At 42.0% G+C, this 18,228-nt stretch overlaps 2 protein-coding genes across 5 annotated transcripts in view; one reads left to right on the top strand and one right to left on the bottom strand.

Annotated features, from left to right (window-relative positions):
* The window catches only part of LOC124266789 (D-beta-hydroxybutyrate dehydrogenase-like), a 33,616-nt gene extending 18,928 nt beyond the window's left edge, over positions 1–14,688 (top strand). For all 3 annotated transcript variants that reach the window (XM_046701592.1, XM_046701593.1, XM_046701594.1), the window contains exons 2-9: positions 28–223; positions 917–1,038; positions 3,090–3,212; positions 9,706–9,809; positions 10,036–10,108; positions 11,939–12,000; positions 13,311–13,361; positions 13,872–14,688. In XM_046701592.1, coding sequence (XP_046557548.1) covers positions 75–223; positions 917–1,038; positions 3,090–3,212; positions 9,706–9,809; positions 10,036–10,108; positions 11,939–12,000; positions 13,311–13,361; positions 13,872–13,964 — 777 coding nt within the window. In that variant the 5' untranslated portion in view covers positions 28–74 and the 3' untranslated portion in view covers positions 13,965–14,688. The remainder of the gene's footprint in view (positions 1–27; positions 224–916; positions 1,039–3,089; positions 3,213–9,705; positions 9,810–10,035; positions 10,109–11,938; positions 12,001–13,310; positions 13,362–13,871) is intronic.
* Positions 3,793–8,270, bottom strand: LOC124266787 (inosine-uridine preferring nucleoside hydrolase-like). Of its 2 annotated transcripts, none has more exons than XM_046701590.1 (6): positions 8,163–8,270; positions 7,154–7,335; positions 6,439–6,613; positions 6,159–6,275; positions 5,323–5,456; positions 3,793–4,446 (listed from the first exon to the last, which is right to left on the bottom strand). In XM_046701590.1, exons 2-6 carry the CDS (start codon positions 7,331–7,333, stop codon positions 4,117–4,119), a joined length of 936 nt encoding a protein of 311 aa, XP_046557546.1. In that variant the 5' UTR covers positions 7,334–7,335; positions 8,163–8,270; the 3' UTR covers positions 3,793–4,116. The 2 variants fall into 2 exon arrangements, with proteins under 2 accessions (XP_046557546.1, XP_046557547.1); XM_046701591.1 differs by having other exon boundaries at positions 8,173–8,189.
* Positions 14,689–18,228: the final 3,540 nt, after the last annotated feature.

Below are 18,228 nucleotides of genomic sequence, written 5' to 3'. Positions count from 1 at the left end.
CCAAAACTAGCATGTTCCTACATTCAGAGGCGCATACCGGAAGACAAGACACACAAACCCGCGACGTCACAGACATGGACGGTAAAGTTGCCCTGGTAACAGGATCCACAACGGGCATTGGTTTAGGAATAGCCAATCATCTCGCAGAAAAAGGATGTTCGATCATTTTGACTGGATTGGGAAGCCAAGAGCTCATCGATTCCATCCTGAAGGATTTTAAAAAGTAAGTCTAGAATATTGTTCACTGCACAGTATCATCACTGAATGTAAAATAATTAGTTTGAAACTCACAGACCAGTGACTGATAGTATTAAGAACGATAGACGTCGCCAGGGTATCATGATCCACCACGAGAGAGAGACCGATCACAAACTAACCATTTTCAACCAAAACATCGACCCAACTCTAAGATTTTTTTTGATTTTTTACACTAGAGAAAATGCAACTTTGACTCTCAAAATGTGCATGAATTTTTCTATACACATTATGAATTATGTATAATAAGTTATTGGTCTTATTGCTCTGTCAAATGATAGACATCTCACATGACAAAGAATGGCACCACAACTTACATATGAAGCGTAAAGGTTTATAATTTATCGGTAGTTCGTGTCTTTCGCTCCTTGAAACCCATAGAGAACATTATCTGTAAAACTCTGTATGTATGAGTGAGTATGGTTTTACGCCGCTTTCAGCAATATTCCAGCAATATCACGGCGGGGGGATACCAGAAATGGGCTTCACACATTGTACCCATGTGGGCAATCGAACCCGGGTCTTCGGCGTGACGAGCGAACGCTTTAACCACTAGGCTACTCCCATCGCCCCCGACATATTAAACTGGCACGTGGTGATATGACTGAAATTATGTTAAAAGTAAGATTGAACAAATACTCACTCACTCTGTGTGTTCCAGATACAAAGGCCGAGTTGATTATGTTGCCGCTGACCTCTTTGACCCTGTGTCTATTGCAACCTTCTGTGACAAAGTCTGTGATATACACCCTGATGGAGTTGATATCCTCGTCAACAACGCAGGTGAGTTTACGATTTTAGCGATATCACTTGAAGTAAGAACGCAGGTGAGTTTACCATGTTAGTGATACCACTTGAAATCAGAACACAGGTGAGCTAACCATCGCAGCGATATCCCTTGAAATCGCGGAACGCAGGTGAGCTTACGATCTCAGCGATATCCCTTGAAATCAGAACGCAGGTGAGTTTACCATGTCAGCGATACCACTTGAAATCAGAACACAGGTGAGCTTACGATCTCAGCCATATTCCTTGAAATCAGAACCCGGGTGAGTTTACAATCTCAGCGATATCCCTTGAAATCAGAACGCAGGTGAGCTTACGATCTCAGCGATATCCTTTAAAATCAGAACGCAGGTGAGCATACGATCTCAGTGATATCCCTTGAAATCAGAACGCAGGTGAGCTTTCGATCTCAGCGATATGCCTTGAAATCAGAACGCAACTGAGCTTACGATCTCAGCAAAATCCCCTTGAAATTAGAACGCAGGTGAGCTTACGATCTCAGCGATATTCTTTGAAATCAGAACGCAGGTGAGTTGACCATCTCAGCGATATCCCTTGAAATCAGAACCCGGGTGAGTTTACGATCTCAGAGATTTCCTTGAAATCAGAACGCAGGTGAGCTTACGACCTCAGCGATATGCCTTGAAATCAGAACGCAGGTGAGTTTACCATCTCAGCGATATCCCTTGAAATCAGAACCCGGGTGAGTTTACCCTCTCAGCGATTTCCTTGAAATCAGAATGCAGGTGAGCTTACGACCTCAGCGATATCCCTTGAAATCAGAACGCAGGTGAGTTTACCATCTCAGCGATATGCCTTGAAATCAGAACGCAGGTGAGTTTACCATCTCAGCGATATCCCTTGAAATCAGAACCCGGGTGAGTTTACCATCTCAGCGATTTCCTTGAAATCAGAATGCAGGTGAGCTTACGACCTCAGCGATATCCTTTGAAATCAGAACGCAGGTGAGCTTACGATCTCAGCGATATCCTTTGAAATCAGAACGCAGGTGAGTTTACCATCTCAGCGATATCCCTTGAAATCAGAACCATGGTGAGTTTACCATCTCAGCGATATGCCTTGAAATCAGAACGCAGGTGAGCTTACGATCTCAGCGATATCCCTTGAAATCAGAACGCGGATGAGCTTACCGTCTACCTTGAAATCAGAACGCAGGTGTGCCTTCAAAACTTAAAAGTCTTGACGTCATAACAGTGTAGGTGGGGTAACAATCGCAGAGGCATCTCAACAAAACAGCCAAGGTCATTTTTGTGCCAACCAATGACTGTAGAACTAAGCATGTGAGGTAACAATCACAATATCAGGTGGCATCAGAAAAGTACTAGCTAAAATATTTTGCTGAAACGTATAAAAAAATAAAACATGCAATTAAGTTTTGATTTGTAATTTGTTGTTTAACGGCGCACTCATTAATATCTAACAATATTTAACAGTAAATAATCGAGTCTGGGCCTGGCACCTCAGTATTACAATCACGCCGTCAGGGAACGATGACACACCCGACTGAATCGGAATGCTCGCCGAGTCCAATGGTACTTATCCCTGGAGGGGCGGTGGGGTAGCCTAGTAGTTAAAGCGTTCGCTTATCACGCCGAAGACCCGGGTTCGATTCTCCATATGGGTACAATGTGTGAAGCCCATTTCTGGGCCGTGATATTGCTGGAATGTTTCTGTAGAACCACTTACTTATTGCTGGAGGCTATTATCTTCGACCAGGTTTATTCATAACCTGCTTACATTTCATCATGATATCGATCACTGGTTTAACTGGCCAAAATAACTTATACACCGACTCGATGCAGCGTTAACAACATTTACTCTCTCTCAAATTGTTTCGAACTGCATTTGGGAGCGGTAGCCTAGTGAATAAAGCGTTCACTCGTCAGGCCGAAGACCTGGGTTCGATTCCCAATATGGGTAAGCCTATTTCTACTGTCCTACGCTGTGATATTGCTGGATTATTGTCAAAACGGCATAAAACTTTACTCACTCACTCAAACTGAGTTTACGTCATCGCGATGTTTCAGGTATTCAGTACGTCAGAGCCGTCGAAGACTACCCCCTGGAGAAGTGGAATCAGATGATTGCCATAACCCTGACGGCGCCATTCCTTCTCACCAAACACTTCCTGTCACGGATGAAACAGAAGGGTGAGTGGCATCTTGTGGTTTAAAGTTCTACCCTTGAAGATCCGGGTTAGAATTGCAACCCCATGCTTGTGGTAAGAGGCGACTAACGGGATCAGGTGGTCAGGCTCGCTGACTTGGTTGGCACATGTCACCGTATCCCAGTTGCGTAGATCGATGCTCATGTTGTTGATCACATGTGTGCTTCGTTGTGGGGCAGGACTGAAGTCCTGGAAACTCTCAAGCGTCCAACCACGGCCACCCATCCAAAGAATCTCCTGTGTCAGTCCCCATGAAGTGATCGTAAGTTCGAATCCCATGTTCACGTTTTTCTTTGGTGCATCCGAACCATTACCGTGGTATTGTTTCACAATTGATGAAGTTCCATGATCTGCTTCTCAGGTTGGTGTCCGCCCACCATAACGATGACGTGGTGATATCGGAACCTACAGGGACTTTAACTGAATCTATTTGTTGAATAAATTAATAAAAGCATATTTTAAGATCAACCATATCCTATTTGTGATAACCTACCAAAGCATCTGTAGTACAATTTGGTTACAGCAGACCAGCTATGAGTCCCAAAACAAAACCATGACCATTATTTCTAAGTACTGTTTATTATCAATGGACATTTTACATCGAAAACTTATTCTACATGAATATCTAATCCCAGAGAATTCATTCAATGTTGTCTTTGCATTTGCTGTACAATTCAGCAATATTCCTGCAACAACACGGTGGCTTGCAAAAGAATATTTTGGATCAGACTGAAGAGTGTTTGACATAAGAAAGATAAGCCCCCTCACCGCCGGGGTACAATGACTCGTCATCTACCAAACCACAACTTGACCACTATATGGACGTAGTCGCCTCGTGATGACGAACACAGGTTTTGGGGTTACTGCGAACACAGTTCCCAGTTTCATCAACTCAGGGCATCTGCAAATAGTCGCGTCACAGCCTCGGTACATATTTTAGTTATAACGGTAACATTTGGCGTTTCGTTAGAATTTGTTCGCCAGTCGACAGCCATCTGCCCTCGTGTGACAGCGCCGCAAAGTTCTATCGTTGCATAAACCTTCTTCTTTTCCAAGATCGACGTTTCGTTGATACAGGCAGCCATGGCGTTCAGATCACACAACCGGATGCCCGTCCGTGTATTCCGGAAGTCGCGTTTCACAACCCAGTAATTCGTCATTCTCTCCACAAACTTGCTTTTGGGAGTCTCAGCCTTCATCCATTTGTCATATGAGGCCTGTGGAAGAAGGATGTTTTTATAAATGGTGAATCAGCCTTATACATATTGACATGAGACCAATTATTTACGTTTAATATCGTCACAATCCACCAATGTTTCCTCAAGCTGCAATCCGTTGATGGAATGACCATGAACAAACTGTGGTGATAAGGACATGAATTATCTAATCTGTACGTACTGAATTGGTATAACTGCATCTGAACAAAGAGAAAACAAGACTTTCCGTCTGGGTTATGTAACCGTATGTACATTTACCACCTGAATGTGTGGTTTTCTTGACGTCGTTTTTGTGCATTAGGCGAGGTGAGATTAAATGGGGTTTAACGTCGCACTATGACGACGTGCATTCGTGTGTGTGTGTGTGTGTGTGTGTGTGTGTGTGTCTGTGTGTGTGTGTGTCAAGCTCTGTGTGTATGTGTGCGTGTCTGTCTGTCTGCTTGAGATACTATGCCGCAGTGAAGCATGAATACCCCACTCAGACACATTATACTGACTCCGAGCCGACCAGTCCTTGTACCCATTAATGCCGAGCGCCAGGCACCAACAAGTACCATATTTTAACGTCTTTTGGTATGAAGCGGTCGGGGATCGAACCCGCGACCTTCCGCTCCCCGGGCGGACGCTGTAACCACTACAGCACGGAGTCGGTCCGTAACCATAGGGGAATATTGAAATATATTGTAGTAAATAGCGGATGAATATTTGCTGAAAGTACCATCGGGGAGACAGTCGACGGTCAGTTCTCGACTTGTTTGAGGACAGTGGCTACTCTATGAGCCTGATGGTTATGGGGGACTACTTGATTTACTGGATATCCCTAGCACCCCCAGCCACACTGCCTACACACGGGTTTTCAGGAACAAATATACGCACCCATGGAATCTCCGCGTCCATGCAAGTCTCCCATGGGACAACATTGACGTCACCGAGGCCGTGCAGACTGATGAAGGCCGCCTCCGGGTCAGAGTGGAAGTTGAACTCTCCGCTCATAGTGATGTTTCCTATACCTAGGGGGAAATCATTGCACATATCTGTACTATCCGCTCATCGTGACGTTCCTATACCTAGGGAGAAATCATTGCACATATATGTACTCTCCGCTCTCCGTGACGTTTCCTATACCTAGGGAGAGATCATTGCACATATCTGTACTCTCTGCTCATCGTGACGTCTCCTATACCTAGGGAGAAATCATTGCACATATCTGTACTCTCCGCTCATCGTGACGTTTCCTATACCTAGGGAGAAATCATTGCACATATCTGTACTCTCCGCTCATCGTGACGTTTCCTATACCTAGGGAGAAATCATTGCACATATCTGTACTCTCCGCTCATCGTGAAGTTTCCTATACCTAGGGAGAAATCATTGCACATATCTGTACTCTCCGCTCATCGTGAGGTTTCCTATACCTAGGGAGAAATCATGGCACATATCTGTCACTCCGATCTTTTCTTGTTGGTGATAATCACGCAGCTGTCATATAGGTATTCCACGAATATGGGCCCACTGAACAGATTTCCACCGATGGGCCCACATTTTAGAAAGTCAGATGGCCCACCTTTCTCCCGTTAGATAGGTTACCAGGCCCACCTTTCTCCCGTTATGTAGGTTAACAGGCCCTCTTTTGTACATCACCAAGCTTCATTAGAAAGGTTATAGATTGACTAGCTTGGCTAAGGTCGTTAGTGTTTGTAGATAAATAGTACCTTTATAGTTACCACCCATGATGTAGACGTCCTTCACCTTCTTGCCGAACTCCGGGTCCATTTTCAATGCCAGTGCGATGTTTGTAAGTGGCCCAACAGGAACTAGAGTAATCTCCCCTGTACGATAATATGGTAAATTACTGATTTGTGGTTTCTTTCACGTGACTGCTGAATAATAAAACATAATGAAAATATTTTAGTTGAAAAAAAGTAGATGAATATGTAGTTTGGAGAAGTTTGATAGCTGATACAACCTTGCGTAATACGTATGTCCTTGTACCTGGAAACAAGTTGACCAATCGAATAAGAGCATTGACGGCGTGTTCTGATTGGACGACACTTGTGTCGACCTCTTCGTCCCAGTCAATTTCCCCTAGTCCGTCGTTGCCATGGAAGGAAACTGGTTCACGGTTGTGGGGTATAATTGGGGAATCTGCTCCCTTGAAGACCGGAACCTGAATATGGAGTGAATTTAATTTTACGCCGCTATATGTTCCGGCCTAATTTTATGGTGGGTTCATTTTTTGCGAGGTTCATCGTATACATGGCTTCGGACCCTGGTATTCAGTGAGCCTAGAACTAGGCGAGCCCACTGCCCGAATATTTCCATCCATGTCACACATTGTTTCCTCGTGAAACCAGGGGCGGTGGGGTAGCCTAGTGGTTAAAGCGTTTGCTCGTCACGCCGATTCCCCACATGGGTACAATGTTTGAAGCCAATTTCTGGTGTCCCGCTGCCGCGATATTGCTGGAATATTGCTAAAAGCGGCGTAAAACTGAAGTCACTCATTCACCGGAAGCAGTGTACGATTACTAATATCATTTGTAGATTTTCTTCTACTTCAGAAGATTGCATAAATGCTTATTATGTGATAGTAAATGAATATATTCGGCAAATAAGTCTGACCCCAAATATGACATTGTTTTCGAACACCTCCAGTTGACTCAAAGTATTTGGAAACATAAATACTTGTACAATATTCCAAAATACTTACATTAACTCGATCACATACTTTGAGAACTCTCAATGTATTTCGAATGACCTTGTCCACGTGAACGTTTCCGCTTACACACGTGACACCAAGCACTTCCACATCCGGGTGACTCAATGCCAGGATAATGGCGGCTGAGTCATCGATGCCAGTGTCAACGTCCAAAATTAGTTTTCTTCCCATAACTGAAACAGTCAATAGCATGGAATAAGTTTTCAAGAAATTCATAATTATTTCATGTCCAACGTTCGTATTGTATTTTTGTGCCATCAACTTTTCTACTTCAAATATTTTGTTTCAAGTCTTCATAAAGTTAGACCCCACATGGGTACAAAGGTGAAGCCCATTTCTGGTGTCCCCCCGCTGTGATATTGCTGGAATATTGCTAAAACGGCGTAAAATCCAACTCACTCACTCACTCATAAATTTGTCAGTTTCAGTGACAGTTTGTTGTTCATAATGCTTCATACATGTATAAACGTTTTAAATATTATTATAATGTAATTCAATGTGATTAAATTGTTTTGTAATTTCTGCATGCAGAACACAATCTATTTTGGTCTATTGAAGCTATTTAAATACAATGCATTATCCAGACTTTTCATTTATTCGTACAGATCATGCGATGATTAGGGCACATTAAAAATGAAGCAGTTTTACACCATTTTATACCTTTTATTACAGCAAATCGACTGAATTAATATCAATAAGAATAATTCTATGAAAACGTACAGAAGTAATACATACAAAACATAGGGTAGCGTTTCCAAGCTATGTCTATCATGGGTAGTATAAATCAAAGAATATAAAAAATAACTGGGTGTACAGATGCATCTGTCCAAAAATTAGGTCAAGAAATTGAGGTCACTCGTATCTGAGCGTGGTCAAACGAGGGAATCTAAGGGCAATTCAGGTATATGTTTCTAATGACATCTTAAATCATAATGATAAATATTATCTTCATCCTTCAGTCAAACAATCATCGAACACGACTATAAATAAATACAGATACCTCAACACACGTGTTGGCCTTACGGCTCGCAGGGCGCAGGGTCAGAGTTCAGTGGTGAATATCCAAATCACGTGATCTGTTGACCCAACCAATGACTGCACGATGATGCTCTCGATACAGCCTGGTTCCCGGGGTCTGCGGCGCTAACGCTTCGACACTGAATCAGTCTGGCCTCGATAGACAAACAAAAAGGCGGACACGTCATGTATTTACTACAGAAAACCCCAAGAAGGAGTTGTTAGAATCTTGTCTTAGCATTATCAGCAGCAATGAAGCAAAGTATACGTCACGTGAAAAAAAACATCATTGTTACTGTAATTGAAAGAAAATATTAGGGACCGTTCATAATTAATGGGTGGGGGGTGATGATGATTTTTATGGAGAAGCATGTACAGTACAAAATTTATGTACAAAGTAAGTCACACAATTGTATGTCTGGTGCATTTGCGCCCAACGTCGGACCAAGCATATTCATATCAATTTTGATCAAAGTAAGTCTCACTCCCAAACTTCACGCAGAGGACCGTGCCTAGTGGTTAAGGCGTTCGCTCGTCGCCGAAAACCCGGGTGCGATTCCGTCATGGGTACGTGTGAAGCCATTTCTGGTATCCCCCGCCGTTATAATGCTGGGATATTGCTAAAAGCGGCGTAAAACCATACTCACTCGGTCACAGGTAATTTGTATAGCGTAGATCAATATATTGCTCTCGCGAACTTTAAGCAGAAATATGATAATAGGTTTGTGTTTGTTTTTGTGTAGTTGAGCCATTTAGTCATCCAGCATCTGAATAGTCATATTGATAATGGGTTTTTTATTCGGAGTTGAACTGGACTGACCGCGGAATATCTTCTTATTTGTGATTCATCAGTGTGATTCAGTGTGTGTGAATCTTAAATAAATGGTTTAATGTCATGGAAAATGCACAGGAACATGTCACGTGATTATTCAGCTGTCAGTGAACGGGTTGAACACGTTGTTTTCTGATGCACTGATTGACTTCACTCTCACCGTGTAGTGTTTGTGTCATCTTAGAGGGTTGATAGGGTAGCACAGTGGTTAAAGAGTCATCGAACATGGCCAACAACAAAAGTATGATCCTTTTTGGATGACAACTTAATTATATTATGATGCGACGTTTCAGTGTAGGTTCTAATACCGTTGTCAAGCAAGAGTCTTCATCATACCTTTCTCATAATTCATCTACTTCTAAATTGGCAAACAAACAGATGCTCAGCATCGTTCCTTACGTGGAAGACCCAGGTTCGACTCCCAACATCTGTTAAGCTCATTTCTGGCGTCCCCGCTGTTATATTGCTCAACGTAGGGTGAAACCCAAATCACTCACTCACCCAAGCGAGATCGACGCCCTACCAACCTCCCATACCCACTCTAACGCTCGCCAACACCCTTGACACCAACTTGTACATCTGGTAATACATCCACCAACATACCCGTCCACTCCTCAAACCGTCTGTCCAGTCACCCTATAAACATACGTTCATTTCTCATCATCCCCGTGACGACGTATGACTTGTGTTACAGGCTGGGGTCGCATCATCAACATGTCTTCACAGATGGCGGTGATCAGCACCAATGGCAAAGCTCCATACTCCGCAGCTAAATCCGGCCTCGTGGGCTTCACTAAGGTCAGTAGTCCACATGCGAACCCTAAGTTCAAGGTCAGGATCATCAGTACATGTAAAGGTCAAGGACGAAAGATAAAATGTATTCCAAGATTTGTCCAGGTATATTCTGGTTTCGATGTGTCCTGTGTATATGTATTCACATCGTTTAGAATTGTTTCGGACTGCTCAGCATGGTGTAACTTTCATGGCAATCACAGCGGCTTTAAAGTGACCTCACTGTTTACAGGGCGTGGCGCTTGAGGCTGCTGAATTCGGCGTGACGTGCAACGCCATCTGCCCCGGGTTTGTTGATGCTCCAAGTACGTCGCATATATATTTCAATTTTATTTAAATCGGCATTCATGATCTCGACCTGTTTGATAGTTTAAGAGACCCATTCTTGTCGTAAGCGGCGACTAACGGGATTGAATGGTCAGGTTCGGTGACTTGTTATTGTGTGGATAGATGCTAAAGATGTAGATCACTGGATTGTATGGTCCAGACTCGATGAAAACAGAAAACACGCTAGATATGATTCTGTGCTGCAATATTAGTAAAAAAAATCTAAATTTAGTGATCGGTATCTAAATATAATGTCAGTGACGTCAATCACTGGATTGTCTTGTCTAAGACCCGTGAAGGTCCGGGTTAGAATGAACCTTCAGTAACCCATGCTTGTCGGGATCGGGTGGTCAGGCTCGCTGGCTTGGTTGACACATGTTATCGGGTCCCAATTGCGCAGATCGATGCTCATGCTGTTGATCACTGGATTGTCTGGTCTAGACTCAATTATTTTCAGACCGCCGCCATATAGCTGGAATATTGTTGAGTGCGGCGGAAAACTAAACTCACTCACTCACGTTTGTCTCAATTACTTGCAGACCGTCGTCATGTAGCTGGAATATTGTTGAGTGCGGCGGAAAACTAAACTCACTCACTCACTTTGGTCTCAATTACTTGCAGACCGCCGTCATGTAGCTGGAATATTGTTGAGTGCGGCGGAAAACTAAACTCACTCACTCACTTTGGTCTCAATTACTTGCAGACCGTCGTCATGTAGCTGGAATATTGAGTGCGGCGGAAAACTGAGTCTCACTCACTCGCTTTGGTCTCAATTACTTGCAGACCGTCGTCATGTAGCTGGAATATAGCTGGAATATTGTTGAGTGCGGCGGAAAACTAAACTCACTCACTCACTTTGGTCTCAATTACTTGCAGACCGTCGTCATGTAGCTGGAATATTGTTGAGTGCGGCGGAAAACTAAACTCACTCACTCGCTTTGGTCTCAATTACTTGCAGACCGTCGTCATGTAGCTGGAATATTGTTGAGTGCGGCGGAAAACTAAACTCACTCACTCACTTTGGTCTCAATTACTTGCAGACCGTCGTCATGTAGCTGGAATATTGTTGAGTGCGGCGGAAAACTAAACTCACTCACTCACTTTGGTCTCAATTACTTGCAGACCGTCGTCATGTAGCTGGAATATTGTTGAGTGCGGCGGAAAACTAAACTCACTCACTCACTTTTGTCTCAATTACTTGCAGACCGTCGTCATGTAGCTGGAATATTGTTGAGTGCGGCGGAAAACTAAACTCACTCACTCACTTTTGTCTCAATTACTTACAGACCGTCGTCATGTTGCTGGAATATTGTTGAGTGCGGCGGAAAACTAAACTCACTCACTCACTTTGGTCTCAATTACTTACAGACCGTCGTCATGTAGCTGGAATATTGTTGAGTGCGGCGGAAAACTAAACTCACTCACTCACTTTTGTCTCAGTTACTTTCAGACCGTCGTCATGTAGCTGGAATATTGTTGAGTGCGGCGGAAAACTAAACTCACTCACTCACTTTTTGTCTCAGTTACTTGCAATCCGTCGTCATGTAGCTGGAATATTGTTGAGTGCGGCGGAAAACTAAACTCACTCACTCACTTTGGTCTCAAGTACTTGCAGACCGTCGTCATGTAGCTGGAATATTGTTGAGTGCGGCGGAAAACTAAACTCACTCACTCACTTTGGTCTCAGTTACTTGCAGACCGTCGTCAGGTAGCTGGAATATTGTTGAGTGCGGCGGAAAACAACAAACAAACACTGAATGAGTGGTGACTTCTGGGTAAAACTCATGATGTATATGTGCTCTTTTCAGTGGCCATTCGGCAGATGGAGGATATGTCTAAAGAAAAGGGGATAAGTTTCAAGGCTGCGAGGGTAACAATCTTCTTTCATTCTTGAATATGTGCCCTACGTCTTATGTAATGCCCATAAAGATCCGGGTTAGAATTGGTCTTCTGTAACCCATGCTTGTCATAAGAGGCGACTAACGGGATCGGGGGTGAGGCTTGCTGACTTTGTTGACAAATGTCATTGTATCTCAATTTCGTATAGATCGATTCTTATGCTGTTGATCACTGGACTGTCTGGTCCGGACTCGATTAAACAACAACAAAAACAAAAATCGTCCAACCGTAACCTCACTACCTCGGACTAAAACGTTGAAATGCTGCTAAATGTTATTGTTCAAGAAACAGATTTACCATTCGGTCACGTGAAGTGGGATATAAACATTTACAGCCTTGAGCACGCTAAATAGGATTGCTGCAATACAGTGTATACGTACTTAAAACTTAACATTAATGCCACATATCTGTTGGTAACTTAATTTGGAATCTATATCTAAATGTAATGTTTGTGATGTCAAAATCAAAGATGGTTGACAAAGTTCAAGATGGCCGCCAGGCGTGTGTTACCATGCGGCAGTGCATTAATAGCTGCCTCTGTTGGTGCCAGTCGGCCCCGAGCTGTAGTGGAATAAAACATCTATCTGGAGAGTGGAAGGTCGATCAAGAGACCGCGTCATACCAACAGAAGTGCCTGAATTGGACGCATGAAGCCTCCTTTCTCCCAACGACACATTATTTTTCGAACATCCAATTTTTTCAGTGTGTGTGTGTGTGTGAGGTGAGGTGAAATTGGGTTTAACGTCGTGCTTGAGAATATTTCGCTAATATGACGACGTGCATGCGTGTGTATGTGTAGGTGCGGCTGCTTGTACTAGCCCAGACTTAAGCTGGTTTTATAGTGCTTGCCCACTGGGATACCATGCCGCAGTGAAGCATGAATAACCCACTCAGACAGAGTATACTGACTCCGAGCCGACCAGTCCTTGTTGTACCCAGTAATGCCGAGCGCCAGGCAGGGACCAACAAGTACCATATGTTAACGTCTTTTGGTATGACGCGGTCGGGGATCTAACCCGCGACCTTCCGCTCTCCGGGCGGACGCTCTAACCACTACACCACGGAGGCGGTGTGTGTGTGTGTGTGTGTGTGTGTGCGTGCGCGCGTGTGTGTGTGCGTGCGTGTGTGTGTGCAATTTTAAGTCATTTTTGGATTACAGTACATGTGCATATGTTTTACAAATAGTCATACATGCTCGCATAATAACAAATGGCAGACCGTTTAACCTTTGCCATCCTGCCTTGTGTGTTCTAGAATGACAACAGACATTTTCCTTTGTAGGAACATTTCACCAACGAGCATCCAACCAAGAAACCTGTCACTATAGACGAGGTAGGAGACACTGATGTCAGAAACCCCGTGACACGGGACTACTGTAGAGGTTTCTGTTGGGTTTTTCTGTTCCCTTTGCAAAGATGACTGACTTCAGACTTCTATCATGGTCATCATTATGACGGCTCTGTTGTATTCTCTTGGCAAATGACATTAAAAGTTATAGGTCAAGCTTACGTAAATGGTTCTGGTTGAAATATCCTAAACTTGTTCATCCATTTGTCATACGTTTACTTATGTACCTACTCTAGGAACGGTTTCTTTCCCTAAACACTTTTGGTTATGATTTCGCAAAGGTCAAGGCCAGCGTTCAGGGTTTTGTAAAACTTGGATATGTCATCGTTCGTTTCTCAGGCATGGATTCATCTACAAACATGACTCGTTATGTTTTTATGTGTATTTACATTTTGGTGATGTGTCCGTCGAATATAATGTATCAATAGCCTTGCAAAAATGCCTCTGACCTTGACCTCAACTTGACCTGTTTAACCATGCGCAATTGTGTTTCAGGTGTGTGGTCTCGTTGACTTCCTGTGCACATCATCAGCAGACAACATGACAGCAAGCGCCATCTTGATGGACGGCGGGAACGTTGCTCACTAGCACAATGTCCGGCAGGGCAGGAGTGACACTACGTCCATGAAGTAATCAGATTCTATTGATAAATAACCACAATTCCAATACCACAATTCTAGAAATCTGGAGTACGAGTGACGCTGAGATTTGCTATTTGATAATAATCTTGTCCAGATATTTTGGGGGAAAGTCATTTGGCCTCAGGTTCTTGATGGACGGCGGGAACGTTGCCCACCAGCACAATGTCAAGCAGGGCAGGAGAAGTGAAACGAGATCCATGAAGTAACCAGATTCTATTGATAAATAACCACAATTCCAATGCCACATTTCTGTCATTCTCGAGCACGACTGGCCTGAGATTTGCTATTTAATAATAATCTTGTCCAGAATTCCAAACAAATTGTCAGAGAAACATTTTATGTCCAAGAGCAGTGACTATCTCTTTCTTTCTATGTTGAGCTTTCTATGATAAGAGCTACACGAAGGACTTGGTTCCTTCTGATGCCAGAAAATGTGGCTGTCTTTGAAGTATCGCCCTCTAACATCCAACATTAGTTTCTTCAGTATATATTTGATTGTTCGTTTGACATCAACACAACATTTATAGAGAAAAAACAACAAGTATGAGCAAGTTTGTTATCCAAGACGTAATAGTCATCAGACAATGGTGTTGTTATTTCCATCAACATTAATAAGTATTTTACGAAAGAATGTTTATGTTGAAAATTCTGAATAAAAGTTTCGAAAAAAACGTTCTTCTCATTTGTTCGTCAAACTACTTGATTTCTCTAAGACACGTACGTGAAAGTTTCGATATGATGTACGTTTTTCGAATAAGTATCATCTTTTTTTAATTATTCCTATTTTTGTTGTACATCAAATCATACGTCATTTACATATACAGTTGCATTGAAGAATTCATATAGTGTAGAGGCAGTGTCATGCCCATGTGATTTTGATGGATACTCAACAAAATAAGTAAAGGACCACGCCAATATTCAATATTTAAGTAATATGTGGATCATAATATGAACTATTAAATACTTTGATATTGAAAATTGGGATGGTCCTTCACATTTTTTGCTGAGTATACATGACCAAACTCATGTTGTTTGGCGGTGGGGTCAGGGTGGGGGTCTTTCTTATCAGCTATTCAGTTCTATTCCTAGATCTTTTTCTTCGACCGTTATCCATTGTCATTTTGCATATCTTTATCCTTATCTTATTCTATTTCCACATATTTCCTTGGTCCTACCCCGTAGACGTTTTAGTTCAACCTTGTCATTGATCCTATTTCTTCATCTGATCTTTAATTCCACTCCTTGATCACACTCTCTAATACTATACCTTGGTCTCATTCTAAGGTCCAAGTCCCTTGACTCACCTTGACCGTATCATAATATGTACACATGCACTCAGTGTAACGCTGACCTGCTTCCTTGCTGGGGTCGTTTAACGGAACGATCCCCTGAGGTAAAATAAACAACCCCCCACCCTCCTATAACTCTCCGCCAACAGACTGCTAAGTAGGTCATCCCAAGGAAAGGGATCCTCAGTAGGTCAACCTTATCTGGAGATAAAAGCAAAACAAGCGGACTGCAAATAGCCCCCCCGGGTGTGTGTCAGCACGTGATCGGGTAGATGGGTCCCTACTTCCTGGTCTTGTTCCACGCGGTTTGTTTGTCTTGTCTTTTGATAGTTAGGTAAAACTGACATCCAAGTAAATATCACATAGGACTCGGAGTCAAGCGCTGATAGCCACCTTGTTGAAATTGAGTTAAGATACGTTATCGGGGTGAGGGTCATAGGCTGTGTGGGTTTTCTTTCTTGTTTTGTTTTTTTGTCCTGGGGGTGGTGTTTTTTGTGAGTGTTTTTTGTGAGTGTTTTTTTTTTTCATCTAATATTGTAAAATGGGGGGTGCGGCTTGGAACGGGAGTGGTTGGTGGGTAGTTTTGTGTTGAAGCGGAGTGGGGTGTTGTTGTTTTTTGTTGTTGTTGTTTGTTTTGTTGTTTTGTTTTTGTGTTGTGGGGAGTGTGTGTTTTGTTTTGCCTTTGGTGTGTGTGTGTTTTGTTTTTGTTTTTTTGTCAAACCTCAAGAAAACAAAGTTTAACCACAGGCAGTATCTGAGGAACGTGTAATAGTCGGACCTTAAAGCGTGGGTTGGCTTTGACTGGTTCCTGCCAGATCCTCCACTTGGTGTCGCTGCGGGAAATAACGGAAACCAGTTCAAGTTTTTTTGGGTGTTTTTGTTGTTGTCTTCTTTTTTGGGGTTTTTTTTTTCTTCTAATTTTTAGCACTAGGTCAGATGTTACACATGCGATACATAAGCATATACATCAAGCGGGGTGTTACACTACTTCTATGTGATTCCAAATGTACAATATTTGCTTTACATACTATAATGAGAAATAAGGGGAAATATACGATATTAGTACTAGAAGTGAAAGTGTGGGAATGGGAAGAGAAGACAGGAGAGAAAGCATAAGCAGGAGGGGGGGGGGAGAGAGAGATGGCGTGTCGGTGGCTGCGTGTTTAATTTTCTACAGCTGTAAGTATTGGTATCAATGATTACCATTTGTTTTTTAAAATGGTATTGGCATAGCCGTAAATATGTTTTTCAATGTTAAAAATTTGCTTGATAATTTTTATCAAACCTGGGAAATGCAACTTGTTTTTTTAATATTTTTACACGTGTAGATAAATACATTTTGAGAATGTTATACAAATGGTTTAACAGAATACTTTGATTGGGGTCTCCAAGTAAGATAATTGATTTTGATATTATTAATTTCGTCTTGGTTGTTCCTTTAAACCATATTCGAAACTGTCTTATCAGATTTTGAGTTTATCTGCAATCGTATAAGGATGTTCAAGTGTTTCTGGCTCCTCAGTGCAAAGAAAGCAGTGGCTGCTGTCAGATATCCCTATATAATGAAAAAAGTTTGTGTTGTTAAAATCAGTGGCTGCTGTCGGATATCCCTGTATAATGAAGAAAAGATTGTGTTGTTAAAATCAGTGGCTGCTGTCAGATATCCCTGTATAATGAAAAAAAGTTTGTGTTGTTAAAATCAGTGGCTGCTGTCAGATATCCCTATATAATGAAGGAAAGTTTCTGTTGTTAAAATCAGTGGCTGCTGTCAGATATCCCTGTATAATGAAGAAACGTTTGTGTTGTTAAAATCAGTGGCTGCTGTCAGATATCCCTACATAAAGAAAAAAAGTTTGTGTTGTTAAAATCAGTGGCTGCTGTCAGATATCCCTGTATAATGAAGAAAAGATTGTGTTGTTAAAATCAGTGGCTGCTGTCAGATATCCCTGTATAATGAAAAAAAGTTTGTGTTGTTAAAATCAGTGGCTGCTGTCAGATATCCCTATATAATGAAGGAAAGTTTGTGTTGTTAAAATCAGTGGCTGCTGTCAGATATCCCTGTATAATGAAGAAACGTTTGTGTTGTTAAAATCAGTGGCTGCTGTCAGATATCCCTACATAAAGAAAAAAAGTTTGTGTTGTTAAAATCAGTGGCTGTTGTCAGATATCCCTATATAATGAAAAAAGTTTGTGTTGTTAAAATCAGTGGCTGCTGTCAGATATCCCTGTATAATGAAGAAAAGATTGTGTTGTTAAAATCAGTGGCTGCTGTCAGATATCCCTGTATAATGAAAAAAGTTTGTGTTGTTAAAATCAGTGGCTGCTGTCAGATATCCCTATATAATGAAGGAAAGTTTGTGTTGTTAAAATCAGTGGCTGCTGTCAGATATCCCTGTATAATGAAGAAACGTTTGTGTTGTTAAAATCAGTGGCTGTTGTCAGATATCCCTATATAATGAAGAAAAGTTTGTGTTGTTAAAATCAGTGGCTGCTGTCAGATATCCCTATATAATGAAGAAAAGTTTGTGTTGTTAAAATCAGTGGCTGCTGTCAGATATCCCTATATAATGAGAAAAAGTTTGTGTTGTTAAAATCAGTGGCTGCTGTCAGATATCCCTGTATAATGAAGAAACGTTTGTGTTGTTAAAATCAGTGGCTGCTGTCAGATATCCCTACATAAAGAAAAAACGTTTGTGTTGTTAAAATCAGTGGCTGCTGTCAGATATCCCTGTATAATGAAAAAAAGTTTGTGTTGTTAAAATCAGTGGCTGCTGTCAGATATCCCTATATAATGAAGAAAAGTTTGTGTTGTTAAAATCAGTGGCTGCTGTCAGATATCCCTATATAATGAAGAAAAGTTTGTGTTGTTAAAATCAGTGGCTGCTGTCAGATATCCCTATATAATGAAGGAAAGTTTGTGTT

This window comes from Haliotis rubra, unplaced genomic scaffold, assembly GCF_003918875.1.
Source record: "Haliotis rubra isolate DU_JTF1 unplaced genomic scaffold, ASM391887v1 Scf128, whole genome shotgun sequence".
Classification (NCBI taxonomy): Eukaryota; Metazoa; Mollusca; class Gastropoda; order Lepetellida; family Haliotidae; genus Haliotis; species Haliotis rubra.
This window is presented reverse-complemented; position numbering and strand designations above follow the sequence as displayed.

Excerpts from the sequence above, each read along its gene's own strand:
- LOC124266787 (XM_046701590.1), bottom strand. The coding sequence starts at position 7,333 with ATGGGAAGAAAACTAATTTTGGACGTTGACACTGGCATCGATGACTCA. Across the intron at positions 6,614-7,153 it reads AAGTATGTGATCGAGTTAAT|GTTCCGGTCTTCAAGGGAGC; the intron begins GTAAGTATTTTG and ends CTCCATATTCAG. Across the intron at positions 4,447-5,322 it reads TGGACGCGGAGATTCCATGG|GCCTCATATGACAAATGGAT; the intron begins GTGCGTATATTT and ends CTTCTTCCACAG.